The sequence below is a fragment of the Lissotriton helveticus genome, chromosome 2_1 (assembly GCF_964261635.1).
Source record: "Lissotriton helveticus chromosome 2_1, aLisHel1.1, whole genome shotgun sequence".
Lineage (NCBI taxonomy): Eukaryota > Metazoa > Chordata > Amphibia > Caudata > Salamandridae > Lissotriton > Lissotriton helveticus.
The window spans coordinates 275,376,951-275,403,218 of record NC_136059.1 but is presented as its reverse complement, the minus strand read 5'-3'; the positions used below and the strand labels follow the sequence as shown (position 1 = coordinate 275,403,218).

Genomic DNA, 26,268 nt, shown 5'->3' with positions numbered 1-26,268 from the left:
AGTGCGCGTAATGAAATTTGTTTTATTTATTTAAATGTTTACTTACCTATAAAACTCCTTAATCCATACATTACTACCCCCCACCCTGCCCCTCCCCCTGCCCACGTCACCGCTTTACAGAAACATCTACTGCCGACCGCTACTGGTTAGATGTCTTCATGTAGAAAGTGTGTTAGCTCAGCTGGTGTGACTGTTGTGATGACATGTTAGGGCAGATTTACAATAGAATGACGCATCTGCAGAGATATAGTAGTTTCCCTGCACCTCCATGCGAAAACCTTGCGCCACCATGGATGTGCAAATTAACAATACGGCACACCTTGGCGCAAGGATTGATGGAAAAAAAATACCTCCCAGCGGCCACCTGGCTGGCCACCGCCGCCTCTCCTGTGTCCTCTTCCTGGGAGAAACAGGAAGCAGGAGGCACCAGGGCTCCCACGTTCCCTGAAGCCAGTGACAACACTGAAATGCAATGTTGTGATTGGTCTGAGTGCAGTGACATGGCGCTCAGCCAGGGGCTGGATGGATGGGATGTTCTCCATGCAGACTGTAAGGCAAGCTGCCCCTGCAGGAGGACGAAATAAAATGATAACATAACATTATTATCACTTTATTTTTTCCTTTCTTTTGGTGCTTTATGGCAGTGGGACAACGCCACTCCACATTAGCAGAAGAGCCACCAATGTTGCCCACCAAAACAGTCCGCGTAATACCTATTTGCACCTCCCAGTAACATTTCTGCTAATAACTCATGTTTCCACTGAAATTGTAGTGAGATGCCACTCATAATAAGGCCCAGACTTCAGTACCTACTCGTTAGAACAAGTCCCAAGACAGAAAAGAGTTAAAGTTCATGAAAAAAGGAGGTGTACTTTAAAAAAAAATTGAGAAGTCCACTTTGCATCACCCAAGGCTTCTCACTACGATGAGAAATGTAACACATGGAATTCCTACATCCATTTGACACAAAACAATTACGATTTCACTGACACAAAGTTCAGCTGTTCATATTCCTTACTTGTGTTTCCTATTTTTGCTATCCTTCACAACAAATGTGCACTTACCAGTTATGAGTGCATTCCTTAATTTTTGGAATTGATAGATGTTGATGCTAATTACAAGTGATAATAATAGTTTGTGTTTTATATTAACTCACTAATCCTTTTTTGATCAACTGCTGTATTAGCAGATGCTGGTATTGCAGAAGAATGTGGGCCACATTTTACCAGTCTAACAACGATAACAATCTGAACAAACCCAACTTGTAGTATACAGAATACAGAGACCATTAAAGATAAAACATCAAACCAATGAAATATATTTCCGGAGTTGCAATACTGAGCAAACTCTGTTTCAAAAAGAAGACTTCCTCACCATTCCTTAGCAAATACTTTGATGGCAATTTTTTTATTCTCAACTCAGTGCCAAAATATCTTTCTTGCCTTGCTCTTCTAAGCAGGACTCGTATGTATTCAAGGCTAATAAAGCACGGCCTTTTAACCGTGCTCCTGAGCGGAATTCTCAGCGGTACACTAAGGAGTGAACTCTTCTCCAATGAACAAAATGTACATCTCAGTTTTGTCCCATCAATTATTAATTTCCAAACGGATTTTGAACTACTACACCAATTTACAGAGATAAATGCGAAAGCGATGGTTCAAAAATACATAAAATAAAACGGATCTCTGACTCAGCCAAACAGTATCACTGAAACGTTAAACATACCAAGATAGACAATTTTACTAAGAGGAAGAAAACACGTTTTTAATGTAATTGTCTCATCTTGTGTCTATACATCTTTATTTTATTTCAGTTTATTATGTTTGAACCAACTTCTCCTTCGTTTGTCTTGTCTGTCTTGTGAACTGATGATATGCTGTTGACTATGTTATTTTTCTTTCAATAGCACTGAATAAACACGTATTTCAAAAAAGAAAACGATATATATATATTTATATATATATATATATATATATATATATATATATATATATATATATACACACACATGCATATATCCCTGTAGAATTTTCTATTTTATAGATCTATTACTTTTTCCAGCAAATACCATTTAATTCCAGAGAGTATGTATTACATGTAAATAACAAAAACAGAGGTGCCTAATAAACTAGTAGTTGAGGATGAAAGAGACATCTGATTACAGGTGACAGTGATGAAATAATGTGGTACCTCACTTGTTCTTATGTTGTTACACCTCAACGCTCATTCTTTGAAGAGTTCACCCTAAATAGCCCCATCTACATACAAGGACAATTATTATTCAAAGTATATTTTTATTACTGCAGTTGCCTGTTGTTTTATGTTCTCTACCATCAAATAATTATCATAACCCAAGTGGATTGATGTCAGAACACAGTGTAACTGATTTAAATGTTCTTTGGCTCTTATGGTCCGGAACATCTGTTATTTACCCTTGTAGCCATATGGCGTATCTTTTTTCGTGAGCTGATCCTCTGCTCAGGATCGATGTTACAACATCACTTCATTTGTTAATGTAACAACAGATGCATGTGTTACAAATGTTGTTGTTTTTCAAATCACTGCAAGACATTTGAAGATGTTATCTGTTTAACTGTTCAGAGACCAATATATATATATATATATATATATATATATATATATATATATATATATATATATATATATATATATATATATATATATATATATATATATATATATACATATATTCACTGAAAAAACCATAGGTTTCAGGGGCGTTATAGTTAGTTGAACATTTCACTCTTACAAAACCAGAGAAATTCCCCCGTTATAGTTAGTTCAGCTAACTATAACTTGCGCCCCCGCAATGCACTGCTGATGACGTAACATATTACATCACTCATGACATGGTCAGTGACATCACTGATGACATCACAAAGACATCTCAAATTACATCACTGATGGGCCCCCCTTTCTCAGACCAATTATGGTCCCAGGGACTCTATCCCGGGACTGGCCTGCCTTTTTTTTTGCCTCGGATATAAACAAACCAAAGCACATCTTTTGATAGAAAGTGTTATGCCTTTTAGTGATCTTGCTATTTTACATCCTTATTAAAAATGTCTCACAATTTTCAAAAGAGGTTCACTCCATGAGAAATGGAAATGGAGGAAATTATAATTCGGCAAAAGGTATTGAGGGAAGCCTGGCTCATTCAAGTCAACTAAGGAACATCTGAGACTTACTGCAGTGCACTCTGGGGTTATGTGGATACCATTCAATTGCACAAAATTGAAAATAGTTCCCACTCAAAGATTTTAGCTCTAGCACAGATGCAATTACATTTAAGAGTCATCTATAAATATATTTATATTTTATTGGGGATCATTTAGAATTGAATCCTGTTCTTCGTTAGATTTCAAAAAGGATTAAAGGCTGTGTGTCCAATACCAAGAGGACACTAGAGACTATAGGCCAGATGTACAAAGCCTTTTTCCGGTTCCAGACGCTCCAATTTGCAGAATCGGGCTTCTGACAACTCTGGAAATGCTTTTTTAAATATACAAAATGCAAAATGCGAATCAGTAACTTGCTACTGAATAGCATTTGCGCATTTGCACTTTGGTATTTGGAAGGGAGTACATAGGATGTTCCTTCCAAATATCGAATTTGTGTGGTATGTATTACGCTTTTGTGACCGAAATCTGGTTGCAAAACAGTACTTCTGAACCAGTTTAAAACTTGTGGCAACCCATTCGCAAAAGGGAAGGGGTTGCTTGGGCACCCCTTCCCTTTGAGAATGTAAATTAAAAAAAAAAATTCGAGAGCAGGCAGTGGTCTACTCTTCAAAAAAGAAAAGCAAAAATGGGCAGCATTTGAAAAAGAAATGCTGTATCAAAAAGCAATCACAGACATGGTGGTCTGCTGATTTAAGCAGGCCACCTTCCCTGTGATGGCTGCAATTCCTAATGGGTCGCAAATTGTGACCTACCTCATTAATATGCACAAGTTAGGTCTATTTCCGACACTAGGAATCGCTAATGAAGCTCAAAGGAGAATCATACATTACGAACCCCAGTTACCTAATTGTGATTCAGACAGAATCACAATTTGGAAATTAGCATTCCTAATGTTAGTACATCTAGCTGTATGTTAACTAAAAAACTAATAGAATGTGCCCTGGATTTGTTGTATCCATTGTTCATGCCCTTTACGGAGATCTGGTATTATCTAAAATCCTATGGGAGATGCCAATTCAAAGTTTAAGATTCCTCCCTAGCACACAGATTCTGTACATAAAGCACAATACATTAATAAAATAGACAAAAAAGCATATGTTTCCTTCACTTCTGTTTTTCATACTGCGTCCTATTTAACTACTTTTCTTTGTGCGGAACTACAAATATTTTGATAATGTATAGATTTCAAATTTTCATAGGGGATATAAGTAAAAGGATCCAATGAGATTTAGTGATTCTTAGGATTGCATTTGTTTCCATGATATTAGTTTTGAAACATGTATGTACTGCCTGTTGTCAGCAATCACTTCAATAGAATTTTGTTAAATCTCACACCTACAACTTTTGCTGCCCATCTGAGTCATGCTTAAAGATGTTCTATCATGTTAATAGTATGCGGTTGAGTGCCTGAATTCCAAGCCCATTATATAGGGTATATAATATTTATGTGATACCATAAGCATATATCTGAGCTGCCCCTTAATGTACGTTCTTTCTCAAAGAATCGTGAAAAGAAAAGCGCATCTACATATATCTGCAATCCACTGGAGGATCTTCACTGTGTTATCACCAGGAGTTATGCACAGACCCCCCTAGATATTATCTGATAGGTTATAAATCATGACGATTTGTGTTTTAATTTTTTGTTGAATTTTTACATAAAATGGAATTACAGAGGTTTAGCTGTCTGGCAGGTGCTGGCCTCAGGGACGTTATTGGTGTTAATCAACCTGAGAGGATAGTGACACGTTTTTCTTTGTGGTTCTTATGAAACGTTTTGCCTCTAGCCTGTCAATCTCCTTTGTTTGTGATTCCATAAGAGGCACCATTTTGAATGAATTAGTCGTATTCACTTACTTTTCTATTGACCTGCTGACCTTCCTCTCTTATGTTGTAATCATGAGTTCTAGGATTACCATCTGGCATGATGCAATAATAGATGTTAGGGAAGATGTCAATTTGGCAGGTTGTTACCTGTTGGGCACGATAGTCAGTACAATGTGTGAACATCTTCTAAAAGCATTAGTGTCATGTTTCCCTTCTACTTTCCTCCATCAAATGACCTAGGGCCAGATGTAGGTAGGCAAATACCGGTCGGTAACGGCCAAAATTCGGTAATTTCGGCCGTTACCGACCGGTATTTGGAAAATGAGATGTAGGGGGGCATTTTACTGATTCGGTAATTTACCGAATCGGTATTTTAAGGAATCTGTAAATTACCGATTCCTTAAAATACTGAATCGGTAAATTACCGATTTTGCTATGTAGGGAGCACTCAAATGAGTGCTTTTCCCCTTTTAGGATTCGTTATTTACCACCAACCACAAGTTGGTGGTAAATAATGAAAATCTTGGAAAAAGCATTTTTTTTGCTTTTCCAACAGTGCCGTGTTGCAGACATACATGCCCTTAGGGCATGTATGTCTGCAACATGTGCACCCATACACAACTGAGGGGTGCAACAGGGTGTCAAAGTGACACCCTGCCACCCTTCAATGTCTCCCCCTTTTACCGAATCGGTAAATACCGATTCGGTAATTGGCATTCATTCCTATGGGCCTCCAGGCCCATAGGAATGAATGCCAATTACCGAATCGGTATTTACCGATTCGGTAATTACCAAAACTTACCGATTCTGTAATTTTTTCGGTAAAATTACCTACATCCCATTTACCTGTTCTTAAATACCGAATCGGTATGATTCGGTATTTAACAATCGGTAATCTGGGATTACCTACATCGGGCCCCTAGTCTTCTATTCCTCTTATTTTTTTTGTAAGTCTCTACACATTTTTCATATCAGTTGCATCACCTACATCACTTTGGAGATTTTCTCTATTTTCTCTTTCATCCCCTCTCCCATTCCCACCAATTTATCCAAGATTGTGAAGAGTGCAGACAATGCAACTGGGATCATGAATATAAGGATCATGAAACCTATTCAAGGGCTCAATCTCTGTGTTACTATGTGTTAATGACTGGTGCAGCTAGCAGGGGTTTGTAGAGCAGCTTCTGTGACAATCAACAATTGTTCACAATTTTCTTTAGTTTTGGGGGTGTGGGTGGTGTGGGCAGTGTCAGCAAAATTCAAATTAGAAGGCAGTGCAGCCAACTAGTACATGTTGGCTATAGGTATGCACCCAGGCCAGGCAGGAATCACCAATCTAGTAAGGGTAAGCTAAGTACACACTAAAAGACAGGCTGCGATCACCCTCTTGTAGCTTAGTACAGAGCAATCAGGCTTATCTAAAGAGACAATATGTAAAGCATTTGTAGAACACACACACACACACCTACAGACACACACACACACACACACACACACACACAGTAGCACTATGAATACACCACAAATATACTCCACACAGGGTAACAATTATATAGATGATATTTTTAGGACTAGAACAAGACAAAAAACAAACATCCAGTAAGTAGAACCAAAGTTATGAATTTTCAAAGAATAAACCAAAAACAGGACTTAAAAGTCAATAGCGCTAAAAGGTTACTTGGGTCATGCTAGACCGGGGTAAATCTAAAGTTCAGGCCAACCACAATGAACTGCTAAGAGTTCTGTTCACAGGGAAGATGGTCGGTGGAAGCAAGTAGAGTAGAGTGTCACTAGCAATGATCCTGTGGGTGCAAAGAGTCAGCCGGGCATCACGGATGGCAGACAGGGCCTCGAGATTGTGGACGGCAGCGCTTGCTGTGCGATGAGATTATGTTGCAGTGGCAGGTGCAAAGCGCCCAAATGCTTGATTTCAAGGGTTCAAAAATCACTTCCAAGGGCCCAGGACTGTAGAAGTGGCTCTTGGGGGTCAGGAGCAATTTGAAGATCAGTCCAGGTGCTGTAGATGATGAGTTGGAAGTCTTTTATGTCCCTGATACTTCAGAATAACAGGAGGCAGAGAGGCAAGCCCTTGGAGAACACTTGGGAGAAGCAGAGTCCAGCTCTCCTTCAACAGAGTCATAAAGCAGCAGGCAGCAGGGCAACAAACAGAAAAGCAGACCTTCCAGATCAACAGTCCAGTTGAGTCCTTTAAGCAGCACAGCAGTTATTCTTTCAGACCTTTAGTTTCACACTCAAAAGTGTCTGGTGTAAGGGGATCAGAGGTCCAGTGCTTATGCCCACAGTGCATTTGATGTGGGGAGTGACTTCAAAGCAACTCTCTGAAGTGCAGAAAGATCACTTTCAAACTGTGGGGGGTAATCAGTCCTTTGTGTGGGGACAGGACACAACCTATTCAAGTGAATTTTTAGCCCCTCACTTCCATCCTGTCCAAGCCAGGAAATCAGAATGCAGATGTATGTAGATGGGTACTCAGACATACCTATCCGTCCTGTGGCTGTCTAGAGGGAACAGAGGGGGGCACAAATTGTAGCTGTCACCCACCTCAGAAATGTACTGGAGACAGGTTGTCAGGCACACAGAACATTAAGAGCAGATAACTGTCCACTTTCTAAATGTGCCATTTTTCAAACAGTAATATTAAATCCAACTTTACCAGTAAGTAAGATTTATTAATACTATTCAAAACATATGAAACATGAAAAAGCTACATGAATACCGTTCCCCTCTGATCAAGAATTACACTCCTAAAAGTGTATTAAAGTACATTAAATATGTCAATCAGGTATATACAAATTACACACATGTTTAGGGAGGAAGCACATGCACTTTAGCACTTACTAGCAGAGGTAAAGCGCATACAGTCCTAAAGCCAACAAACAGATATAACAAAATGTGAAGGACAAAAGCAAAAAGACTGGGGGAAGACCATCCTGAGGCTAACAGGTATAACACATGTCCCCCCAGCTGAAAGTGGGGAGATCTGCCCAGTATCTATGGAGTTCTCTTCACTAAGTTCGAAAAACCTGGAGGGACCATCAGCATTGGAGTGGTCTATCCCTGGTATTGGTTCTATCATGAAGTTCTTACCCTGTATCTCACCCTTATTTGTATGAGCCACCTGAGGAGTCTGTGGTCAGTCTGAGTCAGGAAGTATGTGCCAAACAATCTAGCTTCAGTTTCTTCAGTGCCCAAACTGCAGTAAAAGCTTCTCTCTGAATAGCACTCTACCTCTATAACCGGGGGAGTAACCTTCTGGAGATAGAGGCTACAGGTTGGTCTTGGCCTGCCTCAGTAAGTTGATATAGTACAGCCTCTATGTCATGCTCTGAGGCATCTGTTTGTACAAAAGAGCCCTGAGCACAGAAGCTGTGCACGTGGCTTGCTTTCAGTGAATCAAATACAGCTTGGCGTGCCTCTGTCCAATTTACATTCCTGGGCTGCTTTTTTGGAAGTCAGCTCAGTCAAGCGGCCCACAATGGTGGCAAATCTCTTATAGTACCCAGTGAGGCCCAACAATTCTCTGACTTAAGTTTAGGTTTTGGGGGGCAGCCAGACCATAATGGTTTGAATCTTGGCCTGAGGGGTGCACCTTTCCCCTGCCACCAAGATGTTCCAAATACACCACAGACCCCTGCCTTATTTGGCACTTACTTGCTTTGATAGTCAGGCCTGTTTCAGAGCCTAAAGCACTTCCTGGAGTTGACAAATGTGGTCCTTCCAGCTGCTACTGAAGACAGCTATGTCATCCAGATAAGCAGCAGAGAAGGCCTCCATTCCAGCAAGGACCTGGTTTACCAGCCTCTGGAAGGTGGCACAGGTGTATTTTAATCCAAAGAGCATTATCCTGAACTGGTAGTGGCCCTCTGGGGTAGAGAAGACTGACATCTCCTTGGCTCCCTCTGTACTGTAATATCAAAGGTATTGATATATTGGGCAGCCACATACCGATCAATCAACTCAGAACCCGGACGTTGGGGTGAGCATCAGCCCTCTGTATTCCACACATAGCCTCAGTTCAGGTGTGGTACCCCATGAGACAGCTTTTGGTACCAGAGCCACAGGACCGGACCTGGGGCTACTGGAAGGTTCTATCATAACCTAATTCCAGCAGTTGTGACACTTCAGCCTTAATGCTGGACTTGACTTTATCTGACAACTTGTAACACTTATTCGTATCAGGGATGCTGTCCCCTGTGTCGACATCATGGTTACACAGGTAGGTAGTCCCAGGGCTAATGGAAGACATAGAAGAGTACTGCCCCAACATTTGGTGTTAGTCTCTTTGTTGTGCAGGCGTTAGAGTGGGTCGAAGGATTATTCCCTCCACCAATCTTTCTCCTTGCAGGCTAAGAAGTCAGGGAGAGGTTCACTCTCCTTTTCCTCCTTGCCATCTGTCACCACTAGCATGCTGACCTCAGACCTCTCAAAGCGGGGCTTGAGGTAATTGACATCCAGCACCTGGTGGGGTTGCCTAGGGGTCTTGAGATCCACAAAGTAGGTGGTCTCCCCCTTTCTCACAATCACGTCATATGGGCCAGCCCAAAATATCCTAGAGAGCTCTGGGCTCCACTGGCTCCATTACCCACTCTTTCTGACCAGGCTGCAAATGTAGAGTGGTTGAATTTTTGTCATACCACCCCTTCATGACAGCTTGGCTGGCTTCTAGGTTGTTGGAAGCTAACTTCCACAGCTTAGTCATTTTGCTCCTGATGGCCAGTATATAGCTCACTACATCCTGGAGAAATTTTCTGGGAGATTGCTCCCTGTCTTCCTTGACCACACTCAGTGGTCCTTTAACAGGGTACCCAAACAGAAGTTCAAATGAGGTATAGCTCACTCTCTTGTGTGTTACTTCCCTGTAGGCAAACAACAAGCATAGCAAGAGGATATCCCACGTTTTCCTCAAGGACTCAGGCAGGTCTCTAATCATGCCTTTAAGGTTTGTGTTGAGTTTCAAAGAATAAAACAAAAGGAGTGCTTGGAAGTCAATAACGCTGATAGGTTACTTGAGATCGTGCTAGAGTTGGGTAAATCCAAAGTTTAGGGCGACCGTGATGGAGAACGGGCTGGATACTGTTTGAAACAGGTCCCTCTGATAGTTTTACCTTCCCAAGTTGAGCCAAGGGTCCCATTTTCTGGGGAGACAGTCGCCAGGAGCAAGTAAAGCATCGTTAGCAATGATCCTACAGGTACAAAGAGTTGGCCTGGTGTCGCAGAAGCAGACAGGGCCTCATGATCACTGGTGCTGATGCTCACGGTGCAACAAGACGATGTTGCAACGGCTCATGTTGATCCTTCGAGCAAGCGGCACAGTTCCAAGCAAACGGGCCCTTTCACGAAGATCCCGAAAGCCTGATTTCAAGGGTCTAAAAACCATATCCAAGGGCCTACGGCTGTAGAGGTGCCACTTGGGGGACGGGATTGAGATGAAGACAGGCCCAGGAGCTGTATGGGGGTGTAGTAGGTGATGAGTTTGAAGTCTTATGTGTCGCTGAGATCACAGAAGAACAGGAGCCAAGCCAGTAAACCCTTTGAGAACATTTGGGAGAGGTCATAGTCTAGCTCACCTTCAACAGAGTAGGAGAGCAGCAGGCAGCAGGACAAAAAACAGAAAAGCAGGCAATCCAAATCAGCAGCCCAGTTGAGTCTTTTAAGTAGCACAGCTGTTCCACTGGCAGAGCTTCAGGCCCAGACTCAATATTGTTTGATTTTAGGGGGTCAGAGAACCAGTGCTTATGCCGAAAAGTGCCTTTGATATGGGGGAGGGTGACTTCAAAGCAAGTCACCCACCCAGTCCTGTATGTCTGGCTATCTGTGGGGGGTGATCAGTCCTATGTGCTGGTACAGGACACACCTATTCAAGTGAAGTGTTAGCCACTTCCTTCCATCCTGCCCAGGCAAGGCCATCAGAATGCAGATTATGTAGGTGGGTCCTCAGACACACCAATCCTTCCTGTGTTGTGGCTATTGAGAGGAAATGCACAAAGTGTAGATGTCTCACAACCCAGATGTGTATTGGAACAGGCTGTCAGGCACACAGAATAGTAAGTGCAGAGAAATGTCCACTTTCTAAAAGTTGGATTTATTAATACCTTTACAGACATGTAAAACATGAAAAGCTACTGCTCCTCTGTGCTCAGGAATTAATGCTTAAAATGTTATTAATGAATTACCAATGCTAACCTATGAGAGGAGTAGGTCTCACAATAATTAAAAACAAAATGGACTATTTGTCACTACCAGGACATGCAAAACATAAAAGTACATGCCCTACCTTTTACTTTCATAGCACCGTTCCCTTAGGGATGACCTTCATGTAGTAAAAGGGGAGTGTAAGGCTTGGAAAGTAGTTTTCAATGTCAAGTCAAAGTGGCAGTAAACTGCACACTCAGGGCATTCCAGTGGCAGGACTGAGACAGGTTCGAAAGGCTACATCTGTAGGTGGCACAGTCAGAGCTGCAGCCCACTAGTAGCATTAAAATTACACGCCTGGTTATATGGTATACCACTTTACAAGGGACTTATAGGTAAATTACATATCTTCATCAACTATACAGCTAAGACATACATATAGGGATGAAGCACATGCACTTTAGCGCTGATATTTTGTGGTAAAGTGCTCAGAGTACTACAGTCAACAACAAAATAAGGCAAACCGTGGAGGTCAAAAGCAAAAAAGCGGAAAACCACCCTAAAGCTGCCAGGTCTAACATTACTGGATTCAAAGAGGGACAGAGATATATTCTTAGATTTAGAGTAAATTCATTTGAGCATGTAGTATGAACATATTTAGCTTTAGTTACTTATGTCTGGGATTCTAGGAATAGCTAACAACACACACATGAAGGCAGTAGAAAAGTACTGCAGCATAGCAAGAGTTCCTGCTCTTAATTAGAACTGCCCATGGCTATTGTTCTGGTTATGTAAGCCCAGTTGGTGGTTTGTCCCTGTTTTTTTCTTGATGTTGTTAGGCTAGAGAAAAGCCTCACAAATATGAGCAGTATCAACTAAGTCATATAAACACCTCCTTGTTTACTCTTACGTCATCAATTCCTTGTCACTGTCATGCTCCAAGCTGCTCTCCATGCCTCCTGCCACAAACTACCAGCACATGCCATAGTCCTGCCTGTGGGGCTCTTGATCTTATCGGTCTAGACTGCATGTTTAAAAACTGGAGACAAAAGAGAGTTTTTGCAGCTTTTGGTGGCTCAAAGATGCATGCGGCAAGTTACTTTCGCTGTCGGAGCCCTCTTTTGTCACTTTCCACTGCATGCATCCAAAGTTGAATGCCAAATCAACCAATGTCCAGCTATCAATATTTGTCATGAGAAAATGTTATTTCACTATACATTATATAACATATTCTATAAATATCTATTAAAGCGCTATGACATTAGTTACCAAATGAAAGATTTAAATAAGTCGTAGGAAACTATGCACGAGTAAGATGAGGGTCGAGGGGGGAACTATCTAAGGCAATACCAGTGAGAAGGGTTGTGCAGCAGGGGTGCGTGTTGGCACCCACACTCCTCTCACTGTATGTAAATGATATCCCTAAATAACTGGAAAGTTGTAAACATGACTCTCCACAACTAGGTGGCGAAGTTATCTCAGCATTATTATTTGCTGATGATACAATTTTAATTTCGCAAACTCCAAAGGGATTGCAATGCCCAGTGGACTCCTTTAATACTTATTGCACTATGAAGGGCCTCAAAATCAATTCAAGCAAAACTAAATACATGTCAATAAACCCCCATAATTCGTTAAAGAAGAATCTAGTTTTAAACAACCAATTGGAATATGTGGAAAGTTTTTACTATTTCGGGATTACCTTGGATAGTAAACTGTCTTGGAAGGGGCAACTGGAAAAGAATAGGCTAATGTTGCTCCAAAATTCACTGCAGATATTGAAAAAACATGGGGCTAGTGTTTCCAATGCTGTTTCTCCTGCTCTGGAGGTTTTTAGGTTTAAAGCCCAATCAGCCGCACTTTATGGGCCAGAGATTTGGGGGCCATATTGCAACAAGAATTTTGAACGGAAGAAAACAACTTTTTCTGGAAATTACTAAAACTCCCAAATAGAACGCCCTTAATCCCAGTAGTTATGGATCTTAATATCAAACGTACTGATTACAATGCAATATTAAGACCACTACTATTTTGGGTCAGGATTTGGTCAACTCCTGAGCTGTCTCATTATAGAGAAGGCCTGGAGGAGATTATGGAAATTGACGGAAGTAAGGATATTCCTTGGCTTAAACATGGCTTAAACATGTTACAATATGGACAAAGAAGTTTGGTCTATCCCATTATAGGGAGGTCATCTTGTAAGCAACATTTAAAGTCCACTTTTTCGACCTATATGAACAACTTTATGTTACACAGTTCATCTGTTGGGTTTTTAATTTTGAAATGTATAGCCTTTAAAGATGTCGCTCATTTTGAACCTTTTTTGGATAAGATACGTACCCCGCTAGCGAAATCCCTATTTCTGCAGTTCAGATACGGGGTTCTACAAATAAAAGCAAATACATCTAGATGGGGCAAAAATAAGGTGGACAGTAGTCATGACTGGTGCTCCTTATGTACAGAAGAGGTTAAAGAAAATGATGCGCATCTACTTTTTTTCTGTCCTGCATATAAAATAGCCAGGAAACGATGGATCAGGTCTCTCTGTAGGAATTTGGGTGTTAGAAGTTGCAGTGAGGCCTAACGTATATTAAAGACTGACACGTCACAACTGGTTGTCTTTTGTGTAAGCAGGTTTCTATTCAATGTATATATGAATAAACCTGGGTTAAAGCTTTAGTGTTAAAAGTTCACATCACCCCTTTAAATGTTGAGAAGAAGAGCATTGCACATGCACTTTCCAAATTGGTTATGTTCACTGTTATTAATGTCTCATCTCCTTCTGACAGTACTTTTGAGTTTTTTGATTGGATACATTTTAATATAAAAATGCCTAGCTTTTAAAAAAAATGTATACGTATTTATGATAGTAGATTGTTTTTATGGCGTATCTGGAACGGATTATAAACTGTATAGCAATTGATGCCCTTTTCTTCTGCATCTCAACTTTTGGATTACTTTTGGTATTGTAAAATTGTTTTTAATGTATCTTTAAAAGTTGTAATTGACCGAAATAAAGATTTATTTGTTATTTGTTTCTCTATGAATTAGGCAATTTTGAAGGGTTATCTTGGAGTTTTTGGAAGTTTCAAAGCTTTTCTAGGATGCAGCTTTTTAAACCTAAATCATGTAAAAATGTTGGAAGATTTTAATTTTCAAGAAAATATATATACTTGCTTACTTTTCTCATTGCCACATGAAACCGTTTTTAACTATAGAGAAAACCCTTTCCATAGACCCCCACTAATATTGTGGTAATCAAAAATGGGAAAGGACACTGGTATCTACTATAACCTTTGGTTATGTTTGACAACCCTCATAGGCGCTTAGATTATTACGATGCGGTGTATCTTTTTATCCGCCCTTATCTAGCGTCATGGCATAGTCATTGGGTAGTCAAGTGACGTGCTGTATGCCTGCCTCACCCAAGGCAACCTCTGGTAAGAGTAGAAGTGTCCAGGAATTATTGGGACAACAACAGAGGAATGATGTCTAAAGCAGTCAAAAAAGGGAGAATAAGTTAAAAAACAGTGTCACACCAAAACCAGAATTTATTTTAAAGAGGTGGGCACTGATAGTTAAAAATTACTTGGGTATATTAGATAATCGAGTTACTGGATTATCATATGTCTCTTATGAGTTGGTCGACATGTTTCAGCTCACCTGGGCCCAGCCGGGTCTGTGGAGCTTTCGTCAGGACAGAAAAAAGGGGGATTGTACTTACACAACTTGTGTAGTTTTCAAATATTGTATGAAACTCTCATACTGAAATTCCTTCGTTTTAAGTAATTTCGCCTCATCAGGGTGCGGAGAGTCGCATTCAGAGTAGTGGTCCTTGCCACGTGTAGGAGTCTCTTAGCTCCTAGTGCTGACTCTGCCCCTGGTGGATACGTATTTATGATAGTAGATTGGTTTTATGGCGTATCTGGAACGGATTATAAACTGTATAGCAATTGATGCCCTTTTCTTCTGCATCTCAACTTTTGGATTAATTTTGGTATTGTAAAATTGTTTTTAATGTATCTTTTAAAGTTGTAATTGACCGAAATAAAGATTTATTTGTTATTTGTTTCTCTATGAATTAGGCAATTTTGAAGGGTTATCTTGGAGTTTTTGGAAGTTTCAAAGCTTTTCTAGGATGCAGCTTTTTAAACCTAAATCATGTAAAAATGTTGGAAGATTTTAATTTTCAAGAAAATATATATACTTGCTTACTTTTCTCATTGCCACATGAAACCGTTTTTAACTATAGAGAAAACCCTTTCCATAGACCCCCACTAATATTGACCTGGAGTGGTATGTATTACAGACCTTTTCAGGAATACAGCTCTGACTGTTTTCAAGGCCAGAAAGGGCTTAGAGTGGAATTTGTGACTACCCATAAAGTATTTACTTCTAGGGCATTCCTGCTCTAACAGGAATGTCTCCTCCGCAGAACATCTACTCACATGAAAACCTCTGTTTGAGTAAAATCTTTTAAGAGTGTAGAATTGTATATTTGAATTACAAAAGTTATTTTGAACTCATGAAAAGAGCTATTTGTGTGTGTTTAACGTAAAAGTACAAAGTAGGTTTTATAATCAGACCCAATATTTGAAACCACAGAGTTTAACATGCACATATGGCTTGATTCTATCTGAATAAAATCTAAAATAACATTGCTCGAAAGCAGATAATCTCCAGCAAATATTTAATACCACCCTGTTCTCAAGCAAGTCCAAGATATAATGATATATTGCTGACTGAATGCTTTTGTTTCTAGCTCCCACGCTTTGATGTTCCTTTTTTATCACTAATGTACAGAATTAGCCTTAGTTTTAAGATTGTGTTTGATTTCATTTCATAATTTAATTGAAAATCTACTATGCTTTCTTAGCCACCACATCACTTTGAAATACCACATGTATTGCAACAGAGTGCAGCCAATGGATTATTATGAATGCACTTAGATTATCAATGTCACATGACACTTTCATGCTAAATGAATTTATTACCAAACAAGTTCTAAAGACCTAACCTAAATTTTCAAAGTGCATTCACCAAACACAAGACGCTGTTTATCCTATTTTCCAAACAATTTAATTTGAAAAACAAATCGAAATTGTTGGTTGTTGGGTGAAACATAGCATGTAAACATACCCATTCCTAACTTGTACAATAAGAATGGCATGGCCAAGTAACAGACATAGAAATAGTGATGGAGAGAGAGAGAGAGAGAGAGAGAGAGAGAGAGAGAGAGGAAGAGGGAGAAAGAGAGAGGGAGAGAGAGGGGGAGAGAGAGAGAGAGAGAGAGAGAGAGAGAGAGAGAGAGAGAGAGAGAGAGAGTGAAGAAGAAAAGCCCTGGACCTGTATTACAGATAGGGCGCACTTTCCATGTTTGTGCCATGGTGCACCTTAAAGCAGGTGCATTGGGTACAAACATGGAAAGTGCGCACCCTCAGGGAGAACGTGCTGTCCTCCGGGCAGCCGGGAACTCACGCTGCCCCCAGTGCAGCATATTGAAGAGGAATGTAGTGCAACTGTCTAAAAGCTGCTCCTTCTTTCTCTGTGAAGGTGGCTACTGGCCTGCACTTTTAAAAGTGACTGCACCAACCTTCAAGGGAATGTCTGAGGGCGCAAGGAAACCCCTTTTCAACCGTTTAGAGGGCTGCATTGAAAAGGCTCCACCTTTTTGTAACTCACTTTCAGTGCGCATTCTACAGACATGTTTGTCTCTGCGCCCACATCGGTAAAACGGCATGGACGCATACTCAATGCAAATGAGGAAACACCCTCTAATGATAGCGATGTATGTGTGCCAGAGCTATCTGTATTACAAAGGGGCCACACAAGCATCTGCAGCCCTTCTATAATACCAAAGAGCAACGGGGGTGCATAACGCGGGCGAAAACACCCATTGCACCGCGGGGCACTTGTGTAATATGGCCCCTGTTGTTCTAATTATGGAAGCCCCCCAGTGCCTCCAGCAACTAGCTGTGTTCTATTATTTCCAGTAATTGACAGGCAAGGTATTGAAATGCATCCTACTATTTAAGAGCAAGATCATTTCAGTCCTCAAAGCACAGAGTGTTAAAATTCAGGAATGGCTCTATGTATACATAACATGGGTGTGTGGGTTTGGCATGCTCAATGGAGGAGCTGGTGCATGAAAAGTTGGAAAGGTTCATCTGATAAAATACTAGTCTAATGCTGTTACCAGAAATTAGGTTATTAATTTGTAAGGGGCGGGAGATCATGCTACCTTATTAAGCACCATCTGGTTCTCAACTTAACCCTGGTAACCGTGAGACAAGCAGCAAACAATACTACAGAGAAGTGGTTGCTATGTTCAAGCAGTACCAACAATTTTATAGTAAAGAACACAACAAAATATAACCTCAAACCCAATATATAAATACAATTTCTTGGGTTATCTGTTGAGAGGGATGAGAGGCCCAAATTCTTGGACTGGTGTCCCATAAAAGTCACTAAATAAGCCTGTGCTTAACCCTCTAGTAGCTTGGCAGGAAAGCAGTCAGGCTTAGCGGAAATGTGTAAAGTATTTATACAGCACTCAACAGTTATAAAGTGAAAACTTATGACAGGAAAAAAACGAAATCAATTTGGAAAAATAGAGTACATTTCAACAAAGATAACTACACCAAAATGACAAGAATCCAACAAGTAGAACCAGAGTTATGACTCTTTCAATTGTCAGGTAGAAATAGCTCCAAAAAGCACAGGGCATTACTCTGTGTTATCTAGTCGCACTGGAGCAGGACAAAGTCAGGCTGACCATGATGGAGCACTGTGGAATGCAGGGACCAGGTTCATCCTGGTGGAGAGTTTAACTTCTCACACAGTCCAATTCCTCATGAGGAACCTCAGCCAGAGCTTTGCTTTCGCAGGTGCTGCAAAGAGATGTGGTCAGAGCAGAGAGCAGGTCACCACTGGAACATCATGTTAGTGGGAGATGCGGTCAATCATTAGGGATAATGAAGAGACTAAAACATCTGCATGTTACACTGAAGCCCAGTTCTTGCAGATTTTAGGTAGAACTATTACATTTTGACACCAGCCAAGGGCTTAGGACCTGGGCTTGCTCCTATTAGGGGTCAGGAGAGGCTAGCAGCAAGACTCAGGCAGGTCCAGTTGGTGCTGGTCAGCTGGGCAGTTTCAAGGAAGACCTCTGGAAGCTTGTTGTGACCCTGTAGCTCAAACAGGAGGTTAGCTAACTGCCCTTGAAGTTCCTCCCGGGGGTCCTGGGTTCAAGGCAAGCAGGTCCAGTTTTTTTTCTTCAGCCAGCAGGGCAGTCTTCCTTTTGAATATTCCACAGGCCGAGCACTGTTCTGATGAGAGATTCTGAGTGTGCCACTTTTATACCAAGTGCCAGTCTGTTTATGAGGGTCCCTCTCTTTGTTTAACCCTAAACTAGTTCTTCCCCTTTTCCCTTTTTTGGCTTAAACTGTCTACTGTAATAAAGGTCTAGACAGACATGTAAAACGTAAGTAAACATCTGACTTTTTAAATACCATACACCCTAGCCTATGAACCTTTAAGGCCTACCATAGGGGTGACTTATAGGAATGAAAAAACGAAGGCTTAAGCATGGCAAAAGAGTTAATTTTGCTTGGTAAAAATGGAAGTTTGAAACTATACTACATACTGCAGTGCAGGCCTCAGACCTGTTTTAGGTGCAACTTTACTGAGTAGCACAATGAATGCTGCAGCCCGCTTGCTGTATTTAATTTACAGGCCTTGGGCACATGCAGTACCACTTACTATGACTTTCAATTAAATTTAAAGTGCCAATTAGTTGTATACCAATTTTACAGTATCCGGAATAAAGAAAGCCCAAGCACTTTTCGACTGGTTAGCTGGGGTAAAGTGTGCGGAGTCCTAATGCCAACAAAAATAGGGTTAGAAAAAATAGAGCAGGTAAGGCAAACATCTGGGAAACACCATCCAAAAGATGGTTATTTCTAACAATAAACAATTTGAGAAAATGTTAACGAGCTGAAAGTCACCAAAGTTATCAGAATGGGTTAAGGAGAATTGAAGATATGATTGTTTTAGTTTTTTAAGGCAAAACATTCCTAGAAAAGTAAAGCAACATTGAAAACAAGAGTTCATGGTTGACCAGGACCTAAGCACAATTCCCTTAACTTACAGGAAAAACTACTAAGGTGCCCAGATTCCTACATGTCAAAACCCCACTGCCACTAGGCAGGACTGTCTGTTGCTCATAAGCATTTCAAAATGTGTTAATTCTACAAGAGCGCTCCTGCCCTTGATTTTTCTACCATTCTGTTAGTTCTCCACCAAACATTAAACAGAAGCTAGTGGCGCTGAGAGACGCGCTCTAAAATATATCTAACTCTGTCTCAGGGGGAGATTAAAGTAAAGTCCACATTTGTAAAGCGCACAATCACCCGTAAGGGTCTCTAGGCGCTGGGGGCCGTCGGGAAGATTAAGCAAGCTATTGCCCAGAGTCACATGGTGCTGGGCCAACCTGCCGCCGGAGCCGGGGATCGAACCGTGGTCCCCAGATTCCAGCGTCAGTCGCCCTGGCCGCGGCGCCACACCTCTTAGATTAAATTCACACTTTAGGCACCTCAACCTGAATTGTATCTAGACTTGCTTAGCTGTCCAAAACAATTTAAATGTGTGTAGTGCTGGTTGCTTAAATATATATATATGTCCTAATCTTAGAAGGAAACACCAATTTCCCAAATATTCCATAAAACACAGGGGCTTATAATGGTGTGAGGTGTAAACTGGTGATACAGAGTGAAAGCCACTGTTTAATAGCTCTCATTCCCTTTCCTTTTAGACAAATAGTCTCCTTTTGCAGGTTCACTGAAAGTGCACCTGATCCTTTCAACAGAGAAAAGGAACTTTCTTTGGTTTGGGAGAAAATCCCCTTTACTTGTCCATTTGTAGAATTTATTTTGGATCTATAATGCAGTAAGCTTGACACTCCATCAAGCATTTTCAATTTACCCTGAAAGGGGACCACGTGACAGCACCTGTATGCCGCTCTCTCTGCTGTGAAAGCCTGCTGACAGCAGCCACAGCAGTGAGTGGTCTTTAGGAATTAGTAATCAGTAAATATCTGCCAGATATTCCATGCCAGGTAACAGCTCTGCAGCAGCAAGCAAATGCAGGGTCGGCACTGATTGTCTCTGATACAGGCAGGCGTTTTGGCAGAGATCATCCATTACAACAATGTATTGATGGGAAACCATTGTGCGGTGAGACCTTGGAAAAAAACATAATAGAGATATGGAAAACTAACCGTAACAAAAGTGCTGAAAGATGCATAGAAATTGTAAAAAAGGGACTCTGTGAACTATAGAATCTAAGCATCTTGAGCTAGAACTGATTATTGAAGGCTTTATTTAGAAGTATGATGACATATACTCATTTGAAAAACAGCAGCGATGTAATATCCCTCACAAGCGTAAGTTCAAGCAGAGAAATCCCTGCAAGAGGATTCACCATTGTGCTGCGGTAGCATGGTGCATTTCCACAATAAGACATTAGAGCATCCTCTGACAGAGGGACTCTGACTGCCTTGCTGTAGTGTGGCGACGGGAATTCATCTAGTGGAATACTATCCAGTAGAAGAAGGAAATTACATGGTCACTTCTTGTCAGAAGTTTGCAGGTTACCACCTCTTCTCTGAGTGAGTCGCCATGTCGTTGGTTTTATGCCAACTAACATCACACCTGCTCTACGTGCACGTCCAGAAGAGAACTTTAACATCAGATAGGACTGATGTAAGTAGAGGGAGCAATGCATTGTTTTCTGAAAGAATTAGCTCTAAAGAGTTTCAGAGTTTACCAATAATTATTGTTTGAAGTGCTCTAGAAATAAAGCTACACTTATCATAACCAGGCCTTATCTTAATTTGAATCTGTTTGCTGGCTGTATGTGTTTTTGGTCAAAATGCCAAACATGTACAAAGTTTTTCTTCAAATTCATTTATGGTAGAACAGTTGTCACATTAAAAGTACATGTGCAATGGGAAATATTTTCCAGCAGACAGCTACCTTGGGCAGGTTTTCTTGGTCTTCTTGTTTTAATCGTTGCCGAGCTTGCAAAGGTTCCAATTTTGAAATTCAGCAATGTCCAATTATCAGTTATCCCCCATACCCTCCCCCCCTCCCCCAAGGATGTCTTTCAGTTGGGGAAGTCATTTTGCTTTTGTTAATGTTAGTAGAAGTGGAGTTAAGAATATTAACTCTATACTTACCTCGGTATTTTTTCCTTCATGATATTTTGGTAGTCAACATTTGGTCACAACATTTTAGTAGACAATATTCTGACACACAATATCCTCTTGCTTTTTTAAATAAAAAATATTCTATTCGAATGAGCAATTGTCATTTCTGTAAATATCTAAACATGCACCTTAATCTTGTTGTACGCCTCGGGGTTGTTGATCGTGCACACCATCCCTCTTCTTGCATTTGAGGCACAATACTAACCATCTTCGTGATTAACAGGATACATTGTAATACATCCAACACACCTCTAAGGACAACACATAGTGTCAACAATTTACAACAACAATTCTTTGCTTGCTAAGGGATTGTTGCCTGGAATCTGACAAAGTAAGCACAAATAGTAGTGATTGACCAGGGTCTGAATCTTTTTCATTATTGAAGAGCCCTGAAATTAATGAATGCCATTTGCATTATGCATTGAACAATGGGTGATGGTACTAAGGAATATATTGGTATCTTACAAAATATGTACAATGTTACCTGTTTGAGATAAAAGTGGGGTGTAAGGGACCTTAGGTTCTATTGCATTCATTGGTGGAGGTAGCAAAGGGTTTGCAAAGCTGCGGAGAGGATGCGTCGGCCGAACGCAGGCAGTGGGGATGGTTCTGCTGGGGCCATCCTCATTATTTGAATGTTCCAGCTGTGCTTGTGGTAACATTGATGATTGTTGTGTGGATGGGCCTTCACTAATTGCTGCAAAGAAATATACAAATTAAATATGACTTTAAAGGCCTCAGTCCATAAATAACTGTCTTATACCAGTGACTTAAAATTCAGGATTGACATGTTTGCATGAGTCATTCCCAATTGGTATTGGTGGAAATTACAATTCCATACAGTTACGACAGATACACAGCTGGTTAGCAGAGATGATGAAGCTAGCAATGATGGACATTCACATTAGGAAACAGAGATCAATGGTGCATGGTTCAATGGTAGATGGACTATGTGCATGAGTGATAAGCTGTGAGATGGACTATGAACTAATGATATACATTGATACTACTAAAAAGATATCAAAATGTTTCGTGTTTCATTTAGTGAAAGGCCTATCAGCTTAAACGGGTTAAAAATATATATATGTTTACATTTTCAAGGTTCATGATTACCGATTAATTAAACAGACAAATGTATTTTTAGTGGACATCGAGTTTACATACATCTTGACCTTCCTCCATATAATTAATAACACTTAGCCTTATATTGTCATCTTATTAGTGCAATCACAGGTCTCTGCTACATCCCCTAATATGAATTGTCTCAATATATGCCTGCACTATATCTGGATGCTAAAGGCTGATCCTGAAAAATGTTGACAGTGGAGTTTGAGGTACCCAATCAAGAGGGCCTGAGGAAAAAAACAAGAACACCAACAGTGGCAATTGTCCCAGAGATGCACAATCTAGCTCAGGCCCTGCAGAATGTGTCTAAGATAGGGTGTATTGGAAGGGCCTGTGGTGAGTTGGGGTGGGCCCTTGGGGTCGTAGGAATCACTTTTACTTTCCTTATGACTTTGTGTGTAGTTGTATGCCTCTTATGCGCTGGGGTACAATCTTCACTCCCCAGAGAAAGGCGCACTAGCAAAATCCCTCTATGCAAATGAGGGGACACCATATCCAGAATGTCCAACAAAGACACACTACTTATTACCAAATTACACAAAAGAGAAACATACCAACACTTACTCCATATAGGGGCAAAGTACCAAGAGCCATATTAAAGAGCTTATTTGTACCAAAAAAACATAAAAGTGTGTGGAAATTGCAACTCATTTTTTTACAAAAATCTTTGTGCTCTTTGTAAAGTGATGTTAATGAACGGGACAGCGCTCTCAACTACGTGTTTTGGGTATGTTTTAGTGTGGCTAAAAAAAAAAAAAATGAAAAGAAAATCCTCCACTTTACCATATGTCTCATAGGAATGCCTCGAAAATCACAATAGAATCCCTCTCAGCCCCACCCACCCCCTGCTTCCCAATGAAAGATGCGCTGGAGGTGGGACACTACAGGAACTGTGGAAAAGCTGTGGTTCTTTTCAGCCACAGTTTTTTTGGGACAGAGATTCACCACAAGGGGCGCAGTGATGCTGGAAATTACCCTTTTCCGCAGTTTGAGCTCTTGATCCCTATTCCTACCAAGAGTCTTCAATACCATTTTATTACTGTTGAAATAATATCACCTATTATGAGCTACGCATATATGTGAAGAATGTCATGCCCTAGGAGAGGATAAACAGAAACTTTCCAGACTAGTGGCTCTGGTGGCTCAATGGACTAATGTGTCCTCTACAGCGGTATTTGTTTAACCTCATGGTCACAGGTTCAAATCCCAGTGGTTGGACTCAGCCTTTCATCCATCTGAGGTTGATCAAATGAGTACCGTTGAGTAACAATAAACATCTGTTATTCCGCACCAAGATATCTCCGGGTGAACGTGCACTTTACAAATACACGTTATGGTATTGTAGTGAAATGAACCACTTATTACTCTACAGAGCTACAACATAGAAGATCAAGCAATACATGTAATATTAAAAGTAGTGAACCCAATAAGGGTGCAGAAAGTGGGGAAAAAGAAAGTCATGACCTTGGAGATGTCTGAAAGCATGCATGTTGACAGCTTGGATTAGAGCAATGGGACAGTATAAGCACTATGGATCAAAGGTGTAGCGAGAAAAGAGAATATTTGTCTAAAGGAGTGTGTTTAATTTAATGGGAAGTCTAGTTGGTCCATTACACCCACTTGACAATGAAATATTGTTTTACAACAATCACTTTATTTGCCACATACATTTTTAAGGTTCAACAATGGGCATTGGAATAAAGTGGGCTCCACGACATATAGATGTAAAACAAGTTTACAAATTCACTTACTTCGACCTGTTGCAAAGCCTCTTTCTACCGACAGGGTAGGGAATGGCACAGGCCGTAGTGTAAACTGCGGATGTGGATAGACACACGTTGGGGAAGGAAGGATCCCGGGGTATTGGGCACTTTCCAGTGTTGGCACAGGGATTGCACTGACTACAGCTGGAAGAACAAAATACATTTTTTTCATATAATTATTGAATTATTTTCTTAGCTTTTAGTTCGACAAAATATTAACTCTCACTGTTAGGATGAGATGGGTTGCTCAGAAAACCACTAATTCTTGGTGCATTTTGAGTTTTTTTTAGACTTTTGCCGTCATTTATAAATAAGTATAAATAAGTAATTGCATTTCACCCTAATCATAATTATGACACGTTTAGCGTTAAATGAGGAAACACATGTGATAACAGATTTTCTATATGTTTTTCTCCAATAAAGGCTGCTAATCTAGCACTGGCTGCTTCTTAGTACTAAAGCAACAAAACACAGCAAGTACTTGGGTCTGCCCACCCGTATTGAAAGATGATGCCTGCCTGGAGGATAGAGGACTGTCTCTATTGCTCTAGAAACACATCTCTGTTTAGGACCTCTTCTTATGAAGTCTTTCTCAGTTAGCTCCCCCTACATGCCACAAGCAATCTGTACATGAGTGTCTGCATATAGCTGTGTTAAGATTGATAGCAATTCAGAGGGGATTCCTCAATGTTCTAGAATGCTCCAAAGTTTTTCCAGCTAAAGAAGCTCAAAGTTGGGCCTCAGGTCAATGTTGGTAGGGACGGCTCCTCCACCAGGGTGGAGGAGTATCACCACACTGCTTTCTCACAGTGCGAGAAGCAGAAACATAAAATGGTAATAACTACCATGTGAGAAAGCAGAAGGGCTTGGTGGGGAGTTGGCGGGTGCGAGTGTCTGCTCTAGGGCAGGGGAGGAGTGGATTTTCCACTCCTTAGGGCACTGACTGCTTGGTCGGGAGGCAGGACACATGGGAAGGTAAGTTTATTTTATTTTTTAAATGAACCCACCCCCCAGTAACCCTCCCCGCCTGACCCACTACCGTCAAGTCATGCCGGCCATGACTGAATGTAGTCATATATGTATGGTATGTATGACTCCTGGTGAACTCCATTGTCAGGCCTTACTCCAAGACCAAAGAGAATTGACAAGAATTGGGGCTTTCTAATTGATGACTCCCTTTCCATCTAGGACCAGGTAAAAGCTGTGAGTGGAAGTTGCTATGGACTCCTGCTTACTTTTCACAGACTATTTCGGTTGACACTGGTAACATCATGGAGGAATGTTGCACAAGCATTGATTATGAGTAGGTTAGATTATGGGAATGCTTTACATGTTGGAATGGCTGATTATTTGTTCAGGCATCCAGTGGCTTAACAATAGCCCTCACAGACCCTGAGGTGCGGGCGGGTCATGGAGCTCCAGCGGTCCCCCATTGGCACTATGTACAGGTGGTGGGGCCTCTAGCCCTAAAGCTCATGACTTGACCGGAGCATAGGAAGGGCCCTATGTGTTCTAGGGCTGGGCGTAGTTTGCAAAGTAGCGCTTCGCGAAGCTACGCGAAGTGCACTTCGCACTACGCGTAGCACTACGCGAACTGCATAGTAGCCTGTTCGCACTGTGCAAGATGCCATTTTCAATGATTGCACAGTGCGGACAAGCCCCCGGCACTGTGCAATCATTGAAAACGGCATCTTGCACAGTGTGAGCTGTAGTGTTCTGCCACTCGAGTAGATTTTTACTCAAGCGGCAGCTTTCTCTACGTGGACTGGTAGTTTCTCATCGCAAGCGTTCGCGAGCATACGCGAGCGCTCACAACAAGAAACCTGACCGCCCCGCATTGAGAATCATGCCGGGAGGTTTGTTTTCCACGCTTGCAATCAGCAACTTGATGTTGCTGATCGTGAACGAGGAAAAAGTCTCGCCGGCATGT

General features: G+C 41.0%; 1 protein-coding gene across 1 annotated transcript in view; it reads right to left on the bottom strand.

Moving 5' to 3' along the window:
* The window catches only part of DCC (DCC netrin 1 receptor), an 844,139-nt gene that overhangs the window by 22,879 nt on the left and 794,992 nt on the right, over positions 1 to 26,268 (bottom strand). Inside the window, exons 26-27 of the mRNA XM_078677748.1 lie at positions 24,327 to 24,482; positions 21,935 to 22,147 (exon numbers count right to left, since the gene is read on the bottom strand). Coding sequence (XP_078533874.1) covers positions 21,935 to 22,147; positions 24,327 to 24,482 — 369 coding nt within the window. The remainder of the gene's footprint in view (positions 1 to 21,934; positions 22,148 to 24,326; positions 24,483 to 26,268) is intronic.